General features: G+C 51.1%; 1 protein-coding gene across 4 annotated transcripts in view; it reads right to left on the reverse strand.

The window, feature by feature from the left end:
• JADE2 (jade family PHD finger 2) overlaps positions 1-22399 on the reverse strand; it is a 78672-nt gene extending 56273 nt beyond the window's left edge. For 2 of the 4 annotated variants that reach the window (XM_065643887.1, XM_065643884.1), the window contains exons 1-4: positions 21462-22077; positions 14922-14979; positions 11892-11977; positions 1270-1427 (exon numbers count right to left, since the gene is read on the reverse strand). In XM_065643887.1, coding sequence (XP_065499959.1) covers positions 1270-1427; positions 11892-11977; positions 14922-14979 — 302 coding nt within the window. In that variant the 5' untranslated portion in view covers positions 21462-22077. Of the gene's footprint in view, positions 1-1269; positions 1428-11891; positions 11978-14921; positions 14980-18699; positions 18794-21461; positions 22078-22285 lie in introns of those variants that run through there. The other 2 variants (XM_065643885.1, XM_065643886.1) reach the window with 2 other exon arrangements.
• Between the last annotated feature and the right edge of the window lie 801 nt (positions 22400-23200).

Below are 23200 nucleotides of genomic sequence, written 5' to 3' on the forward strand. Positions count from 1 at the left end.
GCTATCAAAGACAACTAAAAAAAGATACTCCACACACAGTTTTTTATTTCCCCTCTCTTCTTTTCTGTTTGCTTTGGGGTTTTTGTTTTTGTTTTTTTCCCAAGGATTAAACCAACTCAACAGCCCCCTTTACAACTTCCCTTTTGATATGTTCAGATTCATTAAAGTTTCATTTCTTTCTCTGCTTTCCCCAGGGGAGGAAGGGGAGCGTACACAAAAGTTTACTTCAGAAGCGGGGTCGGCAGCTGCAGCAGCAGCTGCTCTTGCTGTGGGATGAGCGGAGCCTCTGCTGGCCCCCGCACCCTGCCCAAATCGCCCAAATCCCCCAGCACAGGGCATCCTCCTGCAGCCGCTCCGCTCCCAGGCGCAGCCCCAGCATTGCACCAGCATGATGCTTTCTCGAGTACGGGATGTGCACCCAGGGCTGCACACCACAGATCAAGCAGCGTGAGAGCTGCAAAACTGCTGCAAACCCTATGAGTTTCAGGTTCCCACCCTAGGAGTTTTGGGGTCCAACCCTGCAAGCTTTAGGATCCCTTCCTGATCCCCCCTGGTTCTCCTCACTGGCAGCATCAGCCTTTCCTCCATCGCCCTGGGATAATTCCCTGTGCACAACGAACGCGTAGCAGCTCCCCCACGTTTCTTTTCTGCCTGAGCAGCCGTTTAAGTGTCTATTTTAAAACTCAGTTCCCTATTTTAAAATAGCTAATGAGACACTGATCTGGGCCGGTAGACATCGTCTCTACAAGGTTCAGGAGATGGCTGTCTATTCATTGGGCTCCTTTTCCCAAGCCCTGAATCTCGGCATGCCCATCACGTTTCCAATACGCACAAATAGCTCACATGGTAAAGAGGAAAGTTTTTAAGAACCAATTCCCGCTCCCCTGCTGTGAAATACCAGCACTACAGCCACATCTTTCTAGATGAAGATGCATCAACCAGCCAGGCAGAGGCTGACATTCTGGGTGGGTTCCTGTTGGTATTTTTTTTTTACCATCCCTCTGAGTTTATCAGTTCTTTTAAGAATTCCCTGGCCTGCCTGGCACGGCTCCTTGCTGCTGCTCAAGAAAAGCCGGGCACGTATGAGAGGGACTTTCAAAAAGCAGCTGCCCACGGCAGGGTGCAGCAGGAGGTCCCCATCCATCCATCCCTATGCAAGCCCGGGATCCCCTGCATCCCTTTTACATGCTCTTCGAGATGCTGTGCACCCCACCGAGGCTGAGGGGACCCCACGGACAGGACCCCACAGCAGGGACCCTGCTCGCTTACCTGACCACGGGTTCGGGGATGGCCTCGGCGCTCGCCGGCACCTGGACGCCTTTCTCCCACTCCTGCCTCCAGGGATCGGCCAGGACGTAGTATTCATCAGGGCTCAGCTGGAAGGAGTCGGGGATCTTCATGGCTGTTATCAGATCCGTACGGAAAACCTGCACCGGGAAAAACAAACACGCAACAGGGTGAAGGGGTCTGGCAGAGGTTGGGTGCACGGGGAGGGTGCCCTGGGGAATCGGTCCCCAAGGGACAGTGTGGTGGGTCCTCACATCCCCAAGGGTGTGGCTTTGAGGTGTCACTTTATGTCACCTCCCAAGTGAGGTTTGGGCAGGATTTGGGGAGAACAAGGTGCTGCAGGCCAGGCAGTGTCAAGAACCTGAGCCCCACAGCTGTCACCCCGCCGCAGATCCCCCAGCCCAGGCAGATGTGGAATCCAGCTGCAGGGTGCAAGCTCGGCCAAAACAAAAATTAGTATTAAACTAAAGAAACAACAGGCTGCTTTCCCTCAGGGGGTCAGTGTTTTCAACACAGCCACACGGATGTCAACCCCAAACACCAAGGGATGTGCAGCAACCGGGCTTCTTCACGTCCAGCCTTACTGGGGGAAATAACATTCCTGCCACAAAAGAAGCTGTTGGAAACTCAGAGCCACCTCATCGTCCCAAGCACCCTTATGTCCCCATTGTGTCACCGCACTGCCCCGAGTGGGACAGCCAAAAGCTAAAGGTACTTCATGGGGCCTTGATTCCTCCAGCAGTGATTGCACACCAAGGAGCAAAAGGAAAAATAAAGCCAAGCTGGGTTATGCCAGAGCTGGAAAATATCTGACTACGAGGTGATCTATGTGCCTGCGAAAACATCCACAGCCAAATAACGGAGATTTTTACTGACCCAATAAACCTCCTGTGAGATGGACACTTGACCCCTCCTCTACAAAAATCCTCTAGCCCCACAGACACTGGATGGGCTCGTTCTCCACCTCACGCCTGGCCCTGCAGAGTCTTCGTCCAATATACTACAATGAAAAACTCATTCCAAAAGAAATCCCTCATGGTAAATAAGGTTTTCCTTCCAGAGGATTGCCTGACAGCAATGACTCGAGCAATCCTGCCTCTTGCAGCATAAAAATAAATTGTAAATGAAAATGGATGATTTCTCCTCTCTACCATCTGCTATTACACGAAATAATAACCAACGGTGCCAGCAATCATGCCTGGACACCATCTCGCTCTATCCACTCCATCCCTGATACTCCTGCGTTACCTTCTGCGTTACCGGGATGGATCAGGTGTTCTCTTCAGATGCTGATTAATCTGTTTGCAGAGCCTACTCTCCAAATGAGTATTGCTTTGTCAGAACCACAATAAATGATATAATATGGTTTTAGACTTTTCATACAAAGATAACATGCTTTGGAGAGTATTTGGGAAACCAAATCGGCTGAGAAGCAGGAAACTAGACATTAGCTAACACCACTGAGACCAGTATTTAGGTCAGTTTGTTTAATCCTCAGAGTCTCAGCTGCTAACCCAATTAGAGTTAAATACAATACATAAACAACCTTTTCTATGTTGGGACCTTTCTGAATTGTGCTGGTACCCTCCTCTCAATGCATCTGCTTGGAGACATTTTTGACTACATCTATATAAACTCGATTTGAGTCGGCCAGACGCAGTCTCAGCCCATCCTTCAATAAACATAATTAACAGCCTACATATTACAGTCAGAATTAGGCTCAATTTGAGAAAGATCAGGTTCCTTTAAGTCTCCGTGTGCTACAAATGCACAGTTAGGAATGCCACAGTAACCTTTTACTGTGTTGCCAGTGTGAGAAATTTAGAAAAGATAAACAATAATCAAACATGAGAAGGGATATGTGAGATGTCATAGTACTTCCAGCGCCGCGTGTCTGTGTATAAAAATAACCTCGCTGTAGCTCATTTTCTAAGATACAGTGTACAAATACATCCTGTTCTTGACACCCCTGCATTGCCAGGGTCACAACACGGGCAAAAGGCATCTCCATTACCCAGTTTCGGTGCATGAGGACAACGCAAACCCGAGCGAGTCTCCCCACCTCGGACTGCTCTGCTTTGCTAGACAAGATGCTTCCTGGTGCCTGGACCACGCACGGGCATGGGCAGCACCTGGGACTGGCGCCACCTCCCTGCTCCAGTCACCAGTACCGGGGCAGGAGTGTCACAGCACTTCTACACCGCTCCATTTGCAGAACTGCAACCAGCCCAGGCAGGAGCCAGCAGCGCTGCTGGGGAGCCCTGGTACCCCTGAGAGCTGCCATCCACGGGCAGGAAATAAAACAGTTCCATCCGATCCTCGCATCGCACACTAAAGACATTTTCTTTTGCTTACAGCTATTACTTAGATAATTTCTTTAGTGCTTTCTGCTGTTTGCTGGGGTTGTGACTTCCGCAGTCCAGCATCCCACAGACCATGCATCCCCCACCGCTCAACGCTGCTCTGAACCAGCAGGACCAGCCTCACCAACGCTTCACAACGTCCTCAGCAGATGGAAAACCCTCCGGCAAACCGCCGCAGGTACCTCGCAGCTTCTGCATTGGAAAACGCAGCAAGGGGATCAGCCCTCAGTATAATTTCTCCCCTCTGCATGGTGTGGATCCCAGGCTCGTGTTTTCCTGCATTAAGTCTTCCCCAAATTCATCCCTTCTGGCTTTTCAGTTCACATTGGCATAGAAGCTTAGTTTTAATTTTAAGCCAAATAAGCATGATTGTATCTATTTCCCTGAAGATGATAAGGCACATCGCAGGCTGGATTTGCAATCTCACTACTTCATTTATTTAGTCCTTCTTGGAAAACAGATAAGCTTGCCCATCCAAAGGCAGCATGCACCCCCGCACTTTATCACAGCAATGCCTCTGTCTTTTCATGAAGAACTGGAAATGCTCAAATTATTAACTATCAAAGCAGAACACTTTAGAAATGATAGAACGGCACAGAAATTCTAAAGGAAAGCAGATCAGTTGTCTGGATATCTCCCAACAGCTAATACGCTCAAATTGTAATCTAAATGTCTTTTTGTTTTGAATTGTCTGGGATTAGGGTTGGGAAAAGACTCAATTATTCTACTCAAACTCTTCTGAATTATTTATGAAAACCAAATAAAGGATAAATTGGGCACCGATGAACCGAGGACCTGGCGGTGAAGAGAAAGTTGGGTACCAGAAAACAAGCAATTTTCCCTCAATAGGAGTGTTTACTGTTTCTCCCAGGCCACAGGGGCTGACAAATTGTCTCCCAGGCCAGGCTGCATCCCTCCCCGCTCCCCCCGCAGCCCTGGCCCGGCTCCATTCTTCCGTTCCAGCCCAGCAGCGGGATCCAGTTTATTGCCTATCGATCTGCCGGCGATGGAGAAGACCAAACGAAGACGTTCACTTTATTACCTCTGCTTGCTCGGGAACCTCAGGCAGGTTTCAGCGATGCTCGGAGATGCATCGCACCGATGCCCAGGGGACAGCTTCACCCTTTGCTAGCATCAGCTTTAAAGATGGGGAATAAGAACACAAAACTGCAAAATCCTGAGATATTTTTCCTTTTGCATTTCCAAGAGAGAGGGACCAGGAGTCGGTGTTGATGTGCTCATGCAGCCTCAGGTAGAAGAAAGGCACAGGGACAAAAGCTGTGTCTCAGTCCCCGTTGATCCCAAAGCCACGCGGGTGAGCAAAAAAAGTGTTTCATGTCAGGGCAGGGTGAGGAAAAGGCAAAAAGAAGGGAGGTGCCCAGCGTTCCCCCAGAAGCTGCAGGAGGGAGGCACACCAAAGCCATTGCATTCCTCAATGACACATCAAAATTTTTTATCTGTAATTTTCTGTTGTGAAGCAAAGGCTGTATGGATTTACTCTCTAAAAAAAAAAAAAAAAAAAATTCCACAAACTAATTAAATATAACACATCTTCTGATCTTCACATCCTAAGGCTTCACTCCACTCCAGCCTGGTGTGGGAAGGATGTTCCTGGGGTTATGGGTTCTGGAAACAACCTGTAAGGCAGGGCTTGGAGTCAGCTCCCCGTGAAGCACAAGCACCTCGTACACAGCGCATCCCACCTCACAGAGGATCTCCTGCTTCACCTGCCAGACCTGCACCCTGAGATGGCTGCTGGGCAGGATTTGGCCAGCATCAATTTGTCCAACGCTCAGGCAACCTTAGACAGAAACAGCTCCCCATGGGAGGAGATGCCATGGCACATTGTGCCTCACTGCGATGGGCACCCATAAGGAACTCTTAGCAAAGGATGCCTTGCAGCAGCATCCCTCCTCCTTCTCCACCTCCTCCGTGGCCAACCAGCCCTTCTCCAAGCCTCTCCACCACCTTTCTGTGCAATCCTCTTACCGATTTCCAGGTTCTTTGACTCACTCACCAACTCCTCTAATAAAGTGGCCCGGCAATCTCACTGCCATTCAACTCCCACTTTACGTGCTCTGTCAAGGACTCAGCTTTTCAAGTGGCTGCACCGTAGGTCTGTGTCTGCCAATCATCCCCTTAGCCCCAAATACCGATGCGAAAACACCGAATTCACATCCCACGGTAACAACTTTCCACTCGTACGAAACCAGCTCCTGGGTGAGAGCCAAAAAGCGGTATCTGTTTTGGGCTTCAAATCGAAACGAGGAGAAATCCGTCTAGCGCTGGTTTTAATTCGCTTTTAAAACCGCAGCCAGCCCAGGGACTGCCGTGCGGGATCCGGATCGCGGCCGACGAGGCGGCACAGCCTCGGCATCCCCAACACAGGTTTGCGGTCGGGGTGCTGGCTCCAGCCGCCTGCTGCAAACCCACCCGGGTGAAAACCGGCTCCGAAGGGACCAGGCAGCTCAGCCAAATGCAACTGGCCCCCTGCACACAAGGTTTTCCAAGCCAGTGGGAATTGTGTTACGCATTTTCCCCCGCATCTGCACCCAGCTGACCCTGGGGCTTTCAGACCTGGCTCTTGGGGCAGAGGGACAGGTGCCATCCCTGCTCCCAGCACTGGGATGGAATGCAGGTTTTGTTTATACACGTTCGTATCCTAAAAGTTTTAGCAAAAATAAACCTTTCCAAGCACTGCACAATGCAAATAACTGGTTCAATAAGAGAAATGAAGCCCATCGTTCACAATCCAAGCGCATGCTCTGAAGTGTAACATACTCGCTAAGGAGAGGGCAGGCAGGAGAGGTGGGACCAGCCGCAGCCCGCACCCGAAATCTCACGTTTGGATCTGTTCCCTCCTATAACCCAACAAATCCGCAATCCTCCCGACACCCTCACATCCGCAGCAGCGATGCGGGACCTCGCACAGACGAGCTCTCCGAGCACCGCTTTGAAGGACGGGCAGCAGCAGGTCACTTCACGAAGGAGAGTGCTTCTTGACACTGAAATAACAGTTTTTCTTTAGGTTTTGGTTCAACATTCTCTTTCTCCCCCCAGCTGCAGTCCTGGCAGTTGTGTCCCGCATAACGCCCCCCCCCAGCCATAGCCCCCTCTCTCCATCCACAGCGGGACCGGGGGGATGCTCCCTCCTCATTTCCAGCCAGCACTATTAGCCCTTCACTCTCTCAAGCATAAAATTGTTTGTTGTAGCTCATGAGTCACAAGGATTTTGAGAGAAAGAGAAAACAATGGGAGCCCTGGGAATAGTTTTTGGTTGTACAAACTGTCTTCGTATCAGCTTGAGTCGGCACCTCCGTGGGTGCCCAGCCCTGCTCCTCTCCGGCCTCCCCAGCCCTATTTCCCTGCCATTATATCACATTTTTCCAGCCCTTTCCAAAATGAGACAAGCTGCAATACTCGGTAGCAAGGCTCTGAAACACGGCAATGCCTGGTGTGTGCTTGTCGGCAGCGATATTATCTGCCTGTGGGGAAAAAAAATACTTGCTCTCGTGTTCATTTGGGAGCCAGCCTGCTATCTCTTCATCTAGTCTTGTTTCCTCTCAAAATGCTGAATGTTAAAGATTCAATGAACAACAGAATTTAAAATAGGAACAAGAAGCATTTTTGTCTGGCCCTTCTCAGCATTCGAGAGACAGTGGTAATTATCTGTTATCCCCAGGCCGGCCTGGGAAAAGTGACAAAGCTGCTGCAGTCAAACCTTTCAACAGACACAGATTTTTCTCCTCATCCAGCCCAGTAAAAGCATGTCCAGTCTTGCTCGGCCATACTCATAAAAGCCCTTCTTCAAGCATGGAGAGCCCAAGGACTACATTCACATTGCACTGGGCCACTATGTATCTCTCATAGGGAAAAAAACCCCTAAGATCCAATGCACTAAGAATCACTTTTTAGAAGAGAAGCAATGCAGATGTTTGTTAAAAGGGTTAAAACCTTGTAAAGAGACAAAGTCATCTTTCAAAACACGGAAGTAACATCTAAACAAGGCAAGTAGAAAATAAAGTAAATTGTATAAATTTGTGGTTTCCCCTTCATCTTGAACCCTGCCTGCAGCTGCGGTCCCCTCATCTCCGCAAGGTCCGGACCGAGGGAGAAGGGCGGTAAGGATGTCCGGGGAGACGAGCAGAGACGAGACTGTGCAGGGCTCTTCAGCTTCGAAAGGGGACGGCTGGGGGGGTGTCAGGCAGCTGGCTTGCACAAAAAAGCAGGGGTTTTCTTTTCCCCCAAAATAATACATTCTAGCAGTGCAACTCATTGCAAGGTAGTGCTTTGGATCCCAAATAGTTCAGGAGCTCATGACTAACACATGGGCTAAGGCAGTGACTCGGGGAGTCCCCAGGCCGCTGATGGCTGGGAGCTGGCGCATAGAACCAGCATCATTACACACTTGCCGTGGTCTTATATTTTCTCCTTAGACGCTAACAACCGTTCCCTGTCAGAAACAGAAGAGAGGGCTTGATGACTGCGGTCTAACCAGCGAGGCTTGTGCTCACATCCCCAGCAGCCCTATAGCCAGGGGCAGGATTGCGCTAATGTGCCACGAAAAGAAGCAGAAATCCGTACTTCAGGCACATCTTATTCCCTGCTGCAGATTCCGCATCCAAGACAGGGAGCACCCGAGCGAGCAACCCCCTCCCTCCGGCTCCAGGGAGCGCGACCAGCATCTCCTCGCAGGGCTCCGGGGATGGGTACCGGCCACCACGCTCTGTTTGAGGCCAGGTTCAGTGACAAACGGGCTCTCACAAGATTAATTAAAATGACCAGATTGGGGGACTGCTATCACCGCAGATAGAAGCAGCTGCTGGCAGCTGCCCGTGTCCATCCTACGGGCAAGGGCAGGAGAGCTGTGCCCGTGTCACCGCTGACATCGCGCCCAGGTCTCTGCTGCCCAGGCATGGCGTAGGGGAGGACAACTGTCACCTCTGCAAGGGAGACAGCTGGGACGGAGCCGCGGTGCCTGGGATACATCAAGAAAGAGCCCGGGCAGAGCCCCGTGACAGGCACAGATAAATATAATCACCCGCCCTGGCAATGGCCCCCTTCGCGGATGTTTACAAACAGCTCAGTACTTTTCCAAGTTAAGAAGCTTGTTTTTCCAGATGCCTTGTATCGGGTGGTTTTTAATGTGTAGAGTTAATCCCTTCTCACAGAGTCTTTCATAATAAACATCACCCCCTGACCTGGCTAATAACTATGTAACACTAATGCTTTTGATTTTTTTTTTTTATCTCCTGCTCGGCTTGCCAGGGGGAATGCAGACAGCAGCTCGGTAAGAAACGTGGACATGACTTTGAGAGGAGCAGGAGAGCTCAGTGCTTCCCCACGCACACAGACCCCCCGCTGCTCCCCCAGCATCACCGCTGCTCAGGCCGTGCCCGGACCCCCTGCACCTGGAGGGCAGCTCAGCTCTCCATAAAGCTACATGAGTGTGTAAACCTGGAGGCTGAGTTACTGTTTGAAAAGGTGTGTTCAGCCCCAAAATGTCTGGGGCGGACTGCCCACGGTGGGTTAAAAACCTGATAATACATCCATCACAGTCTCAATGTCACCCTCCCGTGGTTTCCATCCTCAATGAGATGGAAAGGTACTGCAAAGAGGAAGGTGCTTCGGCATTTCATGTGAAATGGGTTTGACAGTGGAGCGGTTTATGTTTTACGCTCCTCAGCACTTGCTCCAGCGGGACACGATGTCCATCCTGGTCCGTGCCTGAAATCCCCCAGGGCTCCTGTGAGAAATCCCCCGGGACATCCCAAACCCTGCAGTGTTTCACAGATAACAGCAGATCCCACACATGGACTCAGACAGGTTCACACGTGCTCCCAGTAAGAGCAGAAGTTGGGTCACTCACGGAAAAGTTTGGAAGATGCTGTCACATAGGAAATCCATAAACTAGTACTCACCAGAGTGAGCTCCAAACCGTTACCGTGCACCGCTATGGCTCTTGGACCTGTGTCCAACCCCAGGGACAGTCCACGCTCTCCTGACCCCTGTTTGTACCTGGAGCTGGACTCGAGCAGCCCTGGACTCCTGCAGCCGTAGGGTGAGGGGAGTAAAGCTGAGATCTGGACCAGTCCCATCTGCTCAGGTTCCCACCATGCTTTTGTAAAAGATGGTTTGTCAGCTTGTTTGTCCTGGCCAAACTCCAACTTCAGTAATTACACACTGCCTCCCCAAATTCCCCAGGAGTTTCAGTTCAGGTAGGCCATCGGGGTTTACCTTCTGTCCCAACTGTTGCTAAGCCAGCCATTATTAAGCTTTTGCCCTGCTTTATTTGTTCCAGAGCTACATTGCACTGAGAACCACCCTCTGGGCATAATGGAGCATGAAGCAGAAGGGATGAACCTGGCCTCCGTGGTCCCACATCTGACATCTCCCCAGGTCCCATGGACTAACATCCCATTTTCACTCCAGCTGTTGTAGAGCAGCAAAACTTGCATCTGGGTCTGCACATCCTTCACAAAGCACAGAAGCATTTTCACTTGGAGTCTTGGCTCCGACTTACACCCAGGAATTTCATTAGCAGCCAGGTAAACTCCTAGCTGGCTGATGAAGCTAATTCATATTAAAGACAAAAGCGTGTCTGTAGCAGTGATGCAGATCTCCCAGTGCAGGCTCTTTTGGAGGAGGATTTTACTGGGTAGCAGCAGGGTGGCATGTGTGACACTGCTGGTGACATGAGTCACATTGTCAGACATCTAAACAGGTCTAACGCTGGGCATCTCCGCCGGACTCCTGACAGCACCTACATGGCTAATCTGATGCCTTTATGGACTCATCAGGTACAGAGATGGGCAGTTATTCTGGGGCAGAAGGTAACAGTGTCCCAGGAAGAGGAGATGCTCTAAATACTTCACCTTTTCAGCAGGGGACTCAGCTCACAAAATATAGCCCCTCACGCATTTCAAGAGACACATCTATAATCAAAAAATGACATTACCAGTGCTAATGTGCAACTTTCTGAAAGCCTTGTCAGCAGCCAGTGACATCCGTACCCCTGGTTCTTCGCTCTCTGGAGTGTTTCCAATTACCTCAGCTGGTAATTACAGCTTTTCAGCCCCTCTCTTTACCCAAGACACAAGCAACTCGGACTTTCTAAATCTCTGTCCACTGCCAACACATTAGATATATCAACGTAAATCTGTCACAGCAATAAGAACTAAGCGCAGCTGTAATCCAGGCAGCGACCACACAAAAACCTCGAAATCTCTACTCAGCCTGATGCAAAGGGAGGACGTTAGAGAGGTTTGTGCTTATCGGGCCACGGCCTCCAGAGAGGCGTAATGTGGGGGTTTAGGAAGGAATTTACAGCCTGAAGCCAGCATTAGCCAGGCCAGCTTCACCTGCTGCTAAACTTAGCTCTGTTTGACTCCGGACCCCGGTCCAGAGGAAAGGGAATGTGAGAACAATGTTCCTCTGGCTTTGCTCAGGTTGCTCTTGAAACGAAGAGGACCAGGGCTAAACACGGCAGTTGCTACAACAGCAGCTCATGCCAAGTATAGTTTCCATGTCTAGTGGAAACGTATCCGAGGCACGCAAGGGAAAACAGCGCACAGCATCATCACAGCATGGTCCTTGGGGAACGCAGCTCCTCCTGACCCCGTCCCAGACCCTGCACTGCAGAGCTGACAGAGGGGACCTGGGTGATGTCCTCAGGGTGGGCAGCACTGCCTGGGCCAGCGAGGAGCGAGGGAAAACCCTGCGGCAAGGTCAGACGCCAACAGCCTCGGCTTAATGCCCTCGAGCCCCGTGACCGGAGGAAGCCGACACAACATGATCTCCAACCCAGTTGTGCTGTCTTTCATTTCACAGCTCTCTGCACCACCCACTTCTTCGCCAGGAGGAGCCTCCAGACCACTGAGCACCCACCAGTGCTAGGACCTGTGCCATTAATGACAGAGCACCCAGGTGGGCACCCAAACAGGGAACCTCAGCACACAGCCACCACGATACTGTCCAACCTCCCATTCCCAGCAAACTTGACCTCTTCAACAGGGATGGAGCGGGCACAAGGACCCCCCCATCCTTTGTCCCAGATGCCCACCGGGTACCTCCTCCTGCTGCCCCCCAGCAGAGCTGGGGCTCTGCACTGTGGGCTCCGGCTTCTCAGAGGACGTCCTGTCCTGGCACCCACCACCCACATTCACGGGCACGCTGGCTGCCACCACGCCTGGGCTGGCACAGCCCCAGGGAAAAACTCTGCTTTGGCAAAAGCCCACATACCTCAGAGGGCTTCTTCTCCTTCTGCCGTGACCAGGTGGATTTGGTGTTTGGAATTTTGGAGCATCTGGAGGCGGACGTGGTGTGACCTGCAACGAGGTAACAGAGACAGGTTACCTGGGAAAGAGACAAAGTTTTTTCCATATCTTTGTCACCAGCCCCACTGCCATTACTACAGCCTCACCCAACACTTTGGGTCAATGTTAAGAGGTGACAAGACTTTATTTTTGTGCACATCTGAGGGTACCTCAACAAAACAGGTGAATGTCACTTTCCTGCTGCTACAGATGATACAGAGGCCACTGAAATTTAAAAACATTGTTTTCAAATGCAGACATCAGAAATGAGAAACCCAAAGTCGTGAGTAAGAACAGCTTCTAGGAGGGAATCGGGAATTAAGGAGATAAGATCAAAATTTTCTAACAAGGCTGCTTAAAGACAAGTATCTGAACTGCTTGAGGGCTTCAGCCCCCATGGTCAAAAATACTGACCAGATTGGGTAAAACTCCTCTGCCGTTGTCAGGACTAGTAACTCCCACACCTGCGTGCAGTTTGGCATCAAGTGGTAACCATGAAACAGAACACATCGAGCGATTGCACATTACACTTTTCAGCAGTAAGAGAGTATTTGCTTTGGGGTTTGGGATCACTTTACTCTGGGAGCATTATGAATGGGCTCTCACCATCCTGCCTGCAGCGGGATCATCAGCACCGCTACCGCCTCAGCAAGGCGAGGGCAGTCGAAGCCTGAAATGTGCTGGGACCATTATGTTATTAATCTGTATTTCCAATCCACAGGTGTTACTATCGCTTAAAAAAACCATGAAACCTGTATGTATTTAATAATAATATATAATAAACTAATCATTGAAATCTTTTTACAATAATGATGACACCTGGATCTTTTGTATAGCAGGATCCCCCATATTCCACTATATAAAAATGTGGGGGTGCAACAGATGAACTACTGATAAGCCTATTTAACACTGATTTTATCGTTGGAAAGCTGAATAGGAGGAAACAACACTGTGCACATAAGCAAATGCCAAACACAATGGAGCCATGCATGAAGGACTTCAGAAGGGGTTCGGAGCTGGGACCTGAGTTCACATGAGGGCCTGGGGTAGTCCCTGGTGCGGTACCAGCACAGTGGGAAACATCCCTCCTCTGCCAGCTCAGGGAACTGAGTCCCTCATGGTCCCAAATACATCTCACATGCCTTTTTTTTTGCTCGCAGTGGAAGAGGCACTAGTTCACCTTGCACTCTTTACTTGATAAACCCACTTTCTTGTACTTCATAAAATGAAGACCACACCTGATGGCATCAGCTGTTCCCAAAGAACAGCTGCTTTCCTGACTGCAGCATCAGGCTCCATGTCATTGAAGTGGACTCCAGGTAAATGCTTTTTTTTTAATCATTTCAGTACATAACAGGACCACATAGGCAAAGCCCACTGTAGAAGTCCCTGTGCTGTAGACACCGGGAAACGTTGCTTTACTCATTGAGCTGCTCAAAGCATCGCAGCAGCAGGTCTGCCGTTTCTACTGAGAGATTGAGCCACTAATTTCCACCTTGCCCCCTCTTCTCAACGTACAATGTGGTGCTGCAACTCTGTAGACTTAGATAACACGCCACCACCATCCTTCCCTGGCAGAGGCATAGAAAAAGGTCATCACTTATTTTACAATTATCCTGCAGGAGAGTGTTTGTCAACAGCTTAGGTATCACCTGCAGCATAAATAGCCAAGCCCAATAGAGATAAGGCCACGGTGTTTAATACCATGATTAAAGATGCCTTACCCCAAAAGGCAGAGCAGCCACCAGCACAGCTCGGCTTGGAAAAGCCTCTGAGCACCTGGGCAAGAGGGGACGGGAAGTTTGAAGCACAGCTTCCAAAACAAACCCCTTTCTGAGATAGAGATGTTTTATTTTACAAGAAGCCCGTGGTGTTGACAGAGCTTGAAACACTTTCCATAGGCACAGCCCAGCCCCCAGACCCCCGCCCAGGGCTCCAGCAGGACAGGGGTCCCCGCCATCCGCCAAATAGCAGGTTCCCCTTGGCAGTAGTGGTGCAAACTCCACTCACACTGACAATTTTTTTGGCTAAAGCTGTGGGAACGGCAGCCAAGCCCAGCAAGATCAGCCTTTCCATAACCCCCTGTAATCTCCCCATCATCCTGTTAAGAAAAAGCCCAGAAATTTAGTGTCTTTAGCAAAGTCCCTTTCGTTCTCGGGTATCCAGCAGCCAGATCCTGTAAAGTGTGGACAGCAAATTCCCAGCATGGCCCGGACGAAATTACTGTGACATTTGTAAGAAATCAAGAGCAACTAGTAGGAAACTCCAGATCCCAGACGAGGGATTAGACTAGTGCCTGGAGGGTACCAAACACTAAGGCACTGCAGTATGTCTGCAGTGGGTGAAACCCGGGAATAAGTGGGAGAGGAAAGCGCTCTATTTATAGCCAAAATTCAGCACATTTGCACATGTTTATTGTTGAGCACATGCTTCTGTGCTTTCCTGAACGACAAAGTGAGGTAGATGTTGAAAAGCAAGCGTGGGCTTGCAAGCTTTGCTGGCTTGAGCCTTATCCCTTTTCCCACATCACTCTCCAGCTCGCAAGAAGGGAACAAGGCAGCTCTGGTTTTACCCTGACTCCGGCAAAAACTTCCCTTTCCCCCAGTACAACTCAGTCAAGAGTTAACTGGTCCCAGGCTGCAGCTCACAAGAAAGAACAACTTGTCTACAAAGGGCGTTTGCTTCCTTAGCAGATTTGCGATCAGCAGCTCTCCCTTCACACAAGGCCAGGGAGATGCTCTCACCAGTTAAGAGGAGCCACAACCAGGCACTTAAATTGATATCAGCTTGCTGCTGCACTTCTGACAAACCCAGCCCAGTGCACAATTCATTGCGAGACGACTTCCCAGTAAATGCAGCTTCCTCCACTCTTTGCAAAGTAATTATTCAAGCGTTTTCCCTGCTGGAGGTGAACAGCTTAGTTATCTTGTTCAAAGCCTTGAATTAAAGGTCTTACTGTCAGTGGTGTCTGAGTTATCACTGCTGATCGAGTACTTGCGTCGTTTTTCTTCCATCTGTAACAAAAGAAATTGAACATTACACTTAATGCCCAGGAAACTCATCTCAGCACCAAATCACTGTTATCTCTGAATATCTGCACACAGTGTTGTCCCAGCACCAGCCAGTACCTGCCTCACAACAGGCAACTACACGGGGGCTTTAAAAAAAGGAAGAAAACAACCCTCGCAGCACTTTTTTTTAAAACTTGAAGGGCGTCAGTGTTTCTCTACCAGCTTTCCCAGCTCCTAGGCGGTACAGTCAGCACACTTTGATCACTCAATTTGCCTGCGCAGGATTCACAACCAAATGTCCTTCCCTCTGTCGGAGGATGCCCCATCACGGACCACGGAACTGCTGGATGGGACAAAAGCCAGGACCAACCATCTGGGCTGCAAATCTGAGAAGCGCACAGATAGAAGAACGGAAACTCTGTGGACTCTCAGTATGTCTGCAGGGGGAAGTCCGAGCATCGGGGTGCTCAAGAGGACCCTTGTGTACAACGAGACGGGGTTTTACCCTCTGACTCATCTTCCAACTCAGGTGGTTTCTCCTTCTTTTAAGACTTTAAGACACACTTCCCATCACCCAGAGCTGCTCTGCCCGCTCTGGCACAGCCGCACAGCCCCTCGCCAGCACCACGGCTCCCAGGGGCTGAGCAAGTGGCTTCTGCACAGCTGCTCTGACTTCTCCATCCTCTCGCAGACAAAACCACGGCAGCGGGTACCACTGCATCGATTAGGAGGACAGGAGACCCATTTCAAGCTTGGCTGCTGATTTGCTTTGTGAGTTTGGACAAGCCACAGAACTGCTTGAAATCGGCACGTTCTCCTGAACTCGCTCCTCACAAACTAAGCACTTGGAGCTGAAAGTCAAGTACCTGTACCAGTGGGAGGAAAAAGGGAGGAAAAAGGGAGGAAAAAGGGAGGAAAAAGGGAGGAAAAAGGGAGGAAAAAGGGAGGAAAAAGGGAGGAAAAAGGGAGGAAAAAGGGAGGAAAAAGGGAGGAAAAAGGGAGGAAAAAGGGAGGAGCCTGCCTGTGTGGTCGGTCCCCAGCGCAGGGCTTTGGGAGCTCTGGATGGAAAGTGCTACCCACAGACCAGACAACCATCCAACAGGTTGTGAGCTGAAATACACCAGCAGAAAACAACATTAACCTTGTGGAAAGCTTCCTAGTACTTCCAGAGATATTTTGTAAGAATCCAGGGGTGTTAACATGGCACACACACCACTGCTTCTGCAAACGGTAAGTAGGAATTATAATAAACCAGTGGTTTTGTGTGGTGCGCTCACAGCAGGTACTAGGGGCACACACTAGACCATGCCATTTCCCCCTGAACAACAGGAAAAGTTCCTCAGAAGTATATAAATAAACCCCTTGCAATTCCTGTATTTTACAATATATGTCCTCTGTTTTATCACACCATTATAAGGGATAATACTACAAAGTATCATAAACGTTTTAACTATCAGTGTTGTGGCAAGGCATTACCCTGTCAAAACATGATTAAAAATGTTCCTCGAGAACACGGCAATATCAATACTTTCCCCCAGTGATTCAAGGGGAAACAGATGTTATTAAACCAGCTTTGTTCCAAGTAGTCATTAGAATTTGCTTGGGGAATATGATGTCCAAGACAACCCTAACTGCAATTTATTTACTTTTAGTGGAAATTCTACCTGAACCTTTTGAACTGGCTCCTACTGGTTTGAAGTGGCAAATAGGCTTTGGAGCACAAAGCTATGCTTTTATTGATTCTGGAGTTCCTAGTCAGAGAGATTAAATAAGCCAAATTCAATGGGGAAAAGAAACAGCTGAGCTGAAGCAAAGGAATGCTACCCACAGCCAGGGAGATTTCCAGTGTTTCCCATCTTCGCCTTTACAGCAAGACAGCGTCACTGACATCACTCTCCTTCCAAGGGAGCGAAAAAGGTATATGATTAATACACAGCACAGGTGTCAGGATGCTGGGACTAGTTTTAGGTCTGCTAAATGTGAAGAGATGCACTGATCATCCCTTTAATTGAACCTGGTCCCTGTACCCTGCTCCTCTCCTGCTCCTATCTACACAACACACTTTTATGTGCTCACTATATAACAGTATGAATTTATATCCACATACAGAACTGGTTCACACTACAGGTAAATAGTGGCCCTACTTCAGTAAATCATTTTGCCACTGCTTGGCAGGATCCAAGACAGCATCCTCTGAACCACATTGCATTTCAACTGCTCTGAATGAAATTCTGGGTTGAGCAAAGCACTGACACCTCTGAACACAGCAGCTCTGAAAGGCAGCGACCGCCTGGGTAGAGGATGGCACAAGACGGCCAACAAGGTACTGCTGGCCTAAAGGGAGTGAAATTTGGCGCAAAACACACCGAATTCAACCAACCCCTTGCAGAAAAGGGTTAACTTCCAGGCAGTGCTTCGAATGCACTGTTTTCCAAGGGACTCATCTTCTTGAGCAGGCAAACAGTAGTAAACCCGCATGGTACTTAACAGAGGAATTTACTGTAGGAGAAGGGTAATTGGGCCATTTCCCCACCTGGAGCACAGGGTTATAAAGTCTGGCGGTGGGTGGGCAAGTTATTGCCTCCCGACACCCCTTCGGCACCCAGCGCGGGGGACCCATCGCCCACATCCCTCGCACTCCCAGGGCGAAGCCTTGCAGAGAGCAAGCTCTTGGGATCAATTCAGTTGGTGTACTAGTAAGCAATTAAAGTCCCACAAAATACGGTCTCCGCTCCAAAATTAATCGTTTGTTTACATTAGAAGCTAATTTCACCTTTAACTGACCCACTCCCCACATGGCATCATTATTAAAGTCATAAACAAATACCAAAAAAATTTGTAATACTTTGGAAAGGTCACTGTTAGGTCAAACTTGGCCCAAAATTTAGCTTTTACAGAGCCAGAAACCAAGAGAAAGCTTTCTATGTATGCTTGCTTTAAAAATTCAAACAGAAACAGATGTGGGTTTCTTTTATAAACAAATGAACATCCCCCTGAAGTGTCTGCAACTCAAACCCACGGACATAGTCCTGCCTTAATGCCTGGAAACTCAAAAACGGAATTGCTTGCAAACTAACACATGTTCAGCATTGCCTTTGTTCAAGCTGAGAAAGGCAGATAAATGCTAAACCAAGGAAGATGATGGCCCTCCATCAGCCTAAACAAATGTAAATCACCGGGCTTTGGGCAAATTAGCTACAGGGTTGGCGGTAAAATTGAGATGATGGCTTCAGGCTGCCCGGTCCTGCCTCGCAGCAGGGGAGGGTTGGAGAAGAGCTTTTGGAAATGCAATTTTGCCCAACCCATGTAAGCTGGGAGCAGCAAAGGCAGCAGCACTCTTCAGCACCCCCAGAAATACGTGTGCCCAGATCCTGAGCTCCTGTCCTCACTCCCATCCACAGGAAACCAAAATGCCTGATGCAACCTTCCAGCCGGCAAACAACTCCTTCCAATGAACTCCTCGCCCTCCACGAACCCCTCCAGGATCCCTGTGCTCTGGGGAATCCACTGATGTTTCCCAGCTCCCTGCAAACATCAGGTCCACGTGGGATGTGGAGCTCCTGGTGGCATCACAGCACCATGTGCAGGGGCTGTCTGCAAGACTGAACCATTCTGGATTGTAGCAAGCGAACTGGAGAAATTCATATGTGTCTGTGCACACAGGGAACAGGTACAGAAACCTGCAGAAGTTGTAGATTAAAAAAAAAAGTATTTGGTCATCACCTCTTCCCAGCGCTCATCCGCACTTTAAAGGATGCGCCGCGCTCGGTCCCCCTGCGCCGTCACCTCTGACGCTGTGACAGTTGAGCAACACCGGCGGAATTCTGTGCTCTGTTTGTGAGCTGCAATGAGACTGCAGAAAACCACTTCCCTGTTTGTTCTTCCAGCACAGAAATAGGAACACAAACAGAAAATGGTGCCCCCAGCGGCACCCGCGCTGCTCCGGCCAGCCCGGGGCCCCGATCCCACGGACCCCGCTCCACCGAACCCCGGTCCCACACACCCCCAGTCCCATCGCCCGTGCCCGGCTGGGGGACGTGGAGTCGAGGGGCTGCTCTCGATGATTCCCCTCTGCCTTAACTATTTCTTTGCTCTGTCCAGGAACACCAGCAGGTTGCTCGAAAGTATAATAAGAAGGGCGGAGGGCTGGAAGGTCCTAGCCTTGACACCGTAGGAGGGTTGTCGGCATCGGACTGCCTTTTCAATTAACAATTTTGGAGCCAAACGCTGCTGCAGGAGGCTCTGAGAGAGCAGCAGCATCCCCTGATGCAGGCACAGCCCAAATTTCACAATAACAGAAGAACAAACTTTTTGACTGAAGGATGCGCTGTGCCAACAGACCATCAGCAAATCTTGGTGCACAGCCCCTACGTCTCAGATGAAGCAGCACTGCCCTTTTCTTAACCTTTGTGGTAACCCTGCAAAGTGTAAATCCAGAAAGCCACGGCCCAGGTACCCAGGAACAGTCATTTTCTGTGTGGCAGGAGCCTGTCCCGGCCAGCTGGGGCTTGCCCGCCCCTCCGCAGGCTGCTGTCAGCTCCAAGGTCTTCAGCAAAATCTCAACTGCCCAGTTGAAGACAGAGCCATCCCTCCTCTCCTCCACATCAACTCTGCGTGCTATCTTGGCTCCCTGGGGCAATATTTAATCTCATTTAAATTTAAAACAAAACAAGCCCTCCTTTACTTCCTGTGCTTTGCCTTCTTCCACATCTAGAAGGGGATTTTTTTTTTCTTTATTACTCACATTTATAACTTTGCTTGCCTCTTCTAACTTGTTACCCTCTAATTATCCCTTTTTTTTCTTCAGCAAGCCCAGGCAGAGCACAGGTAATCAGAAAGGTTCCTGCAGGCACTCGGAGCCAGCCCTGCCTTGGGGGAGGAGGGAGTGGACAGGGACAGAGGGCAAGGGCAGGGACACAGAGCAGCGACACAGTCGCTGCCCCATCCTGCAGGTCTCTGAGCATCTGCAACTCAGAGGAAAATCAACAGGAGCTACGGGCACTCCAAACTTTGTACCCAACATCCAGCGAAAGGCAAAGACCAGACCTCATTTTAAATTACCTTACTTTGAGGACCACCTATCCACCAACTTTCAGAACTTGGTGCCAAACACTATCAGCAGTCACCAATACGTTAAATGAATTGCACCTCCCTGCCTACAGACCTAATGTGTACCCTCCCACCCTTTACTCCAAGCCTTCATTTTCGGACATCAGCCTCAATTTCCCTAGGAAAAACAAACTTAACCTTTGATTTAACCTTTCTGCGAGCTATTTTTACTTCTATCTCAAGCTTATTTTAACCTCAGTAGCCAATAAATGCTTAAAGGTCAAACACTATTCCTAAGAGCTCGGCTCCTTACCCTTGGGAGAAAGGCTGAGATCCTTGATTTTCCCAAGCAAATCCCTCTCTTAGAAATGTCCCAGCAGTAGGAGGGTCCAGGCTCAAACCCGTAAGTAAACAATTTTCACTCTGAGTGCTGAGAGAAGCTGGGAATTTTCCCTGTGAATGCCATCCTTCCCTTCCCACTCAAAAAGCGCTCAGGATGTACAGGTATGGAGACATATATACACTCCCCCTCCTCCCCCCAGTCGCATCCGAGCTTGACAATTCAGCATCCCCCCATCTTCGCAGCGCTTCCCAACTTCCAGGTCGCTGCCTCCATCCCTAGAAGCCGAACAGCCGGAGCGGGGGGATGTCAGGGTCAGGGCGGCAGGTAAAGGCGCTCCCAGCCCCGCATCCTAAAAGCGAAGCGGTCGCCGCGCTCAGCAGGTGGGGAAGGGGCTGGAGCGGCTGCGGGGGCGGCGCGGGGCACCGGAGGGAGCCCGGGGAAGGGGGGGAGCCGCCCCCCAGGACACCCGGTAGGGCCACCGGGGATGTTTTCGGGCCCGGGAGACGCAGCCCTCCTCACCCTGCATCACCAGCCCGGGGACCCACGGCGGGGAAAGCCCCGAGGAGCTGCGGCCGGGAGGGAGGGCAGGCGGGAGCCGGCAGCCGCCACGCCCCCGGGCACCGCCATCCCCGCGCAGAGTCCGCGCCCGCGGGCCCGCTGCTCCCCGGTCCCGCGGTAGCGCTTCCCGGCGCCGGAGGCCCCCCCGCCCCCGGTGCAGCACATCGGCCCGAGAAGCCGCGGAGCGAGCCCCCTCCCCCAGGCGGGCAGGGCGCGGGGCAGCCTCTGCCGCAGTCATTAATTTGGAAAATTAAAAAAAAAAAAAGAGGCGAAGCTGCGAATCGACCCTTTAAAAGTTCTTGTTTACATTCTCGCTGCCTCCCTCGTACACTTTAAAACAAGAGTGACCAACATGCGCAATCCACCCCTGGAAATGCTGCACATCCCCCGCCTCGCAGCCGGGAGGGGGGGGGGGGGGAGGAGGGGAAAAAATAATAAAAAAATAAATAAATACAAGCAAAGCAGGGGGAGCTGCAAAATAACCATCCGCTGCAAAATAAGCCCATTCCCGACGCCAGCCCCGCCGAGCCTTTACCTTTGCCAGGAGAGTGTCCTCCAAGAGTTGAGGCTGTCTCTCGGGTTACGGGCGGGGAGCAGGCGGGGGGCGGGGGATGCTCCCGCAGTCCCCGGCCGGGAGAGCCCCTTCGCCGGCTCAATCCGGTGTCATTGCCGGGGCCGCGCCGCCCGGGCCCTCCTTAGGAGCGCCCGCCCGGTAACTCCATGGATGCGGCCCCGCTCCCAGCCGAGATGGCCGCTCCGCGGCGGCCGGGCGAGCCCTGCCCGCCTGTTTCTCTTTCTTTTTTTTACCCCGCACTTCCTCAGGCTCTCCTCGCCCTGCCGCCGCTCGGGCTCCGGCAGGGAGGCGGGGAAGCGACTTTCGGAGCGGGGACGGATAATGGTGGCGGCGCTTCCACACCCCCCCCCCCCCTTGCTTCTCGGCCGCCCCAAATCTTCAATTTCTTTCCCTCCTGCGCCTTCTTCCTTCCCCAGGCGCAGCGGCAGGGCCAGGTGCGGCCAGCGCCGGTCCCATCCCGGGCCGTGCCGCCGCCGCCGCCCGCCCCGCTCCTCACCCCCCCGCCGGCCGCCGGGGCCCCATGGCGCTGCCCGGAGCCCCAGAGCCGCACGCCCGGAGCCCGCTCGCCCCGGAGGCGTCCGGCCGGCCCCGCACCCCCCCGCACACGCTCACACTCTTTCCCTCCTCTTCCCCCCACCAGCCACCCCCCCGAGGCACCCCCCCGCTCCCCCTCGCCGCGCTGTGCACAGGCGTACACGGGGCCGCTGCTGCAACCTTAAAAAAAAAATAAGCTTATACTTAAAAAAAAAAAAAAAAAACCTTTTGGCGCCATATTAATGACGTACTTAAAATTTGCCATTTCTCCTGCGTCAAAAAGACGGTTCTTGCCCAGCGCGGAGCGGGCGGGGGCCGCGGCGTGGAACCGCTTTCCACCCCCTCCGCTTTTCCGCGTAGCAAAGTTCCGCGGCCGCGGGGCGGGCCGGCGGCGTGGGAATTGCCGGGAAGGGCCGCGGCGCCTCCGCGCTGCTCCGCGGCAGCTCTGGAGGTGCTGAGCGCCCGCGGAGGGACGAGTAGCGGCGGGGCTGGACATGCGGCTGCAGCAGCAAAGCCCCGGCGAAGGGGGATCATCCCCCCCAAACTTCGCAGAGTTTCTGCGGAGGGGAGCGGAGCGGCTCCCACACCCCCCCCACCCCGGGGTGACCCTGCCGTGTGCTCCCCAAATTGATGGTTTGGGTTCGCTGTGGCTCACGGCTGCCTCTTGCCAGGAGTTTCCCCAGGATTAAAAACAGCAACAGCACAGCTGTCAAGATAGAAACGGGGTCTTAAATTAAAATCATCATAATTGAATGGAGCAGTCTATACAACCTACATATTTCCAAACTCCCGAAGGCCCTACAGTAAAACAAATTGCAGAAGTTGCCTTTCACTGTTTTAAACTATTGCTGCAGATTAAAATTCAGGTTAAAGATGGTCTTTCAATCGCATACTTCCATCATCTCTTACATTCATTAAGCTGGTCAGCTCTGAAACTGAATTACCAGTTGGTAAAACCCATTGAGACCACAGCTAGAACCACCACAACTAAAGTAATCAGATGCTCCCCCTGTACATCTCTGCTCTGGGTCCTTATAATTTGCCAAACTTGAATGAATTAGTCTGCAACTTTCACCCTTGGCAGCCTGTGGTGGATGGTTGATGGTTTTCCTTTTTTTCCTTTGACTCTTCCAAGGATCAAAACAGAGGAGGAGTATTGCTTGTGT

Source organism: Caloenas nicobarica, chromosome 13 (assembly GCF_036013445.1).
Source record: "Caloenas nicobarica isolate bCalNic1 chromosome 13, bCalNic1.hap1, whole genome shotgun sequence".
NCBI classification, from domain to species: Eukaryota; Metazoa; Chordata; class Aves; order Columbiformes; family Columbidae; genus Caloenas; species Caloenas nicobarica.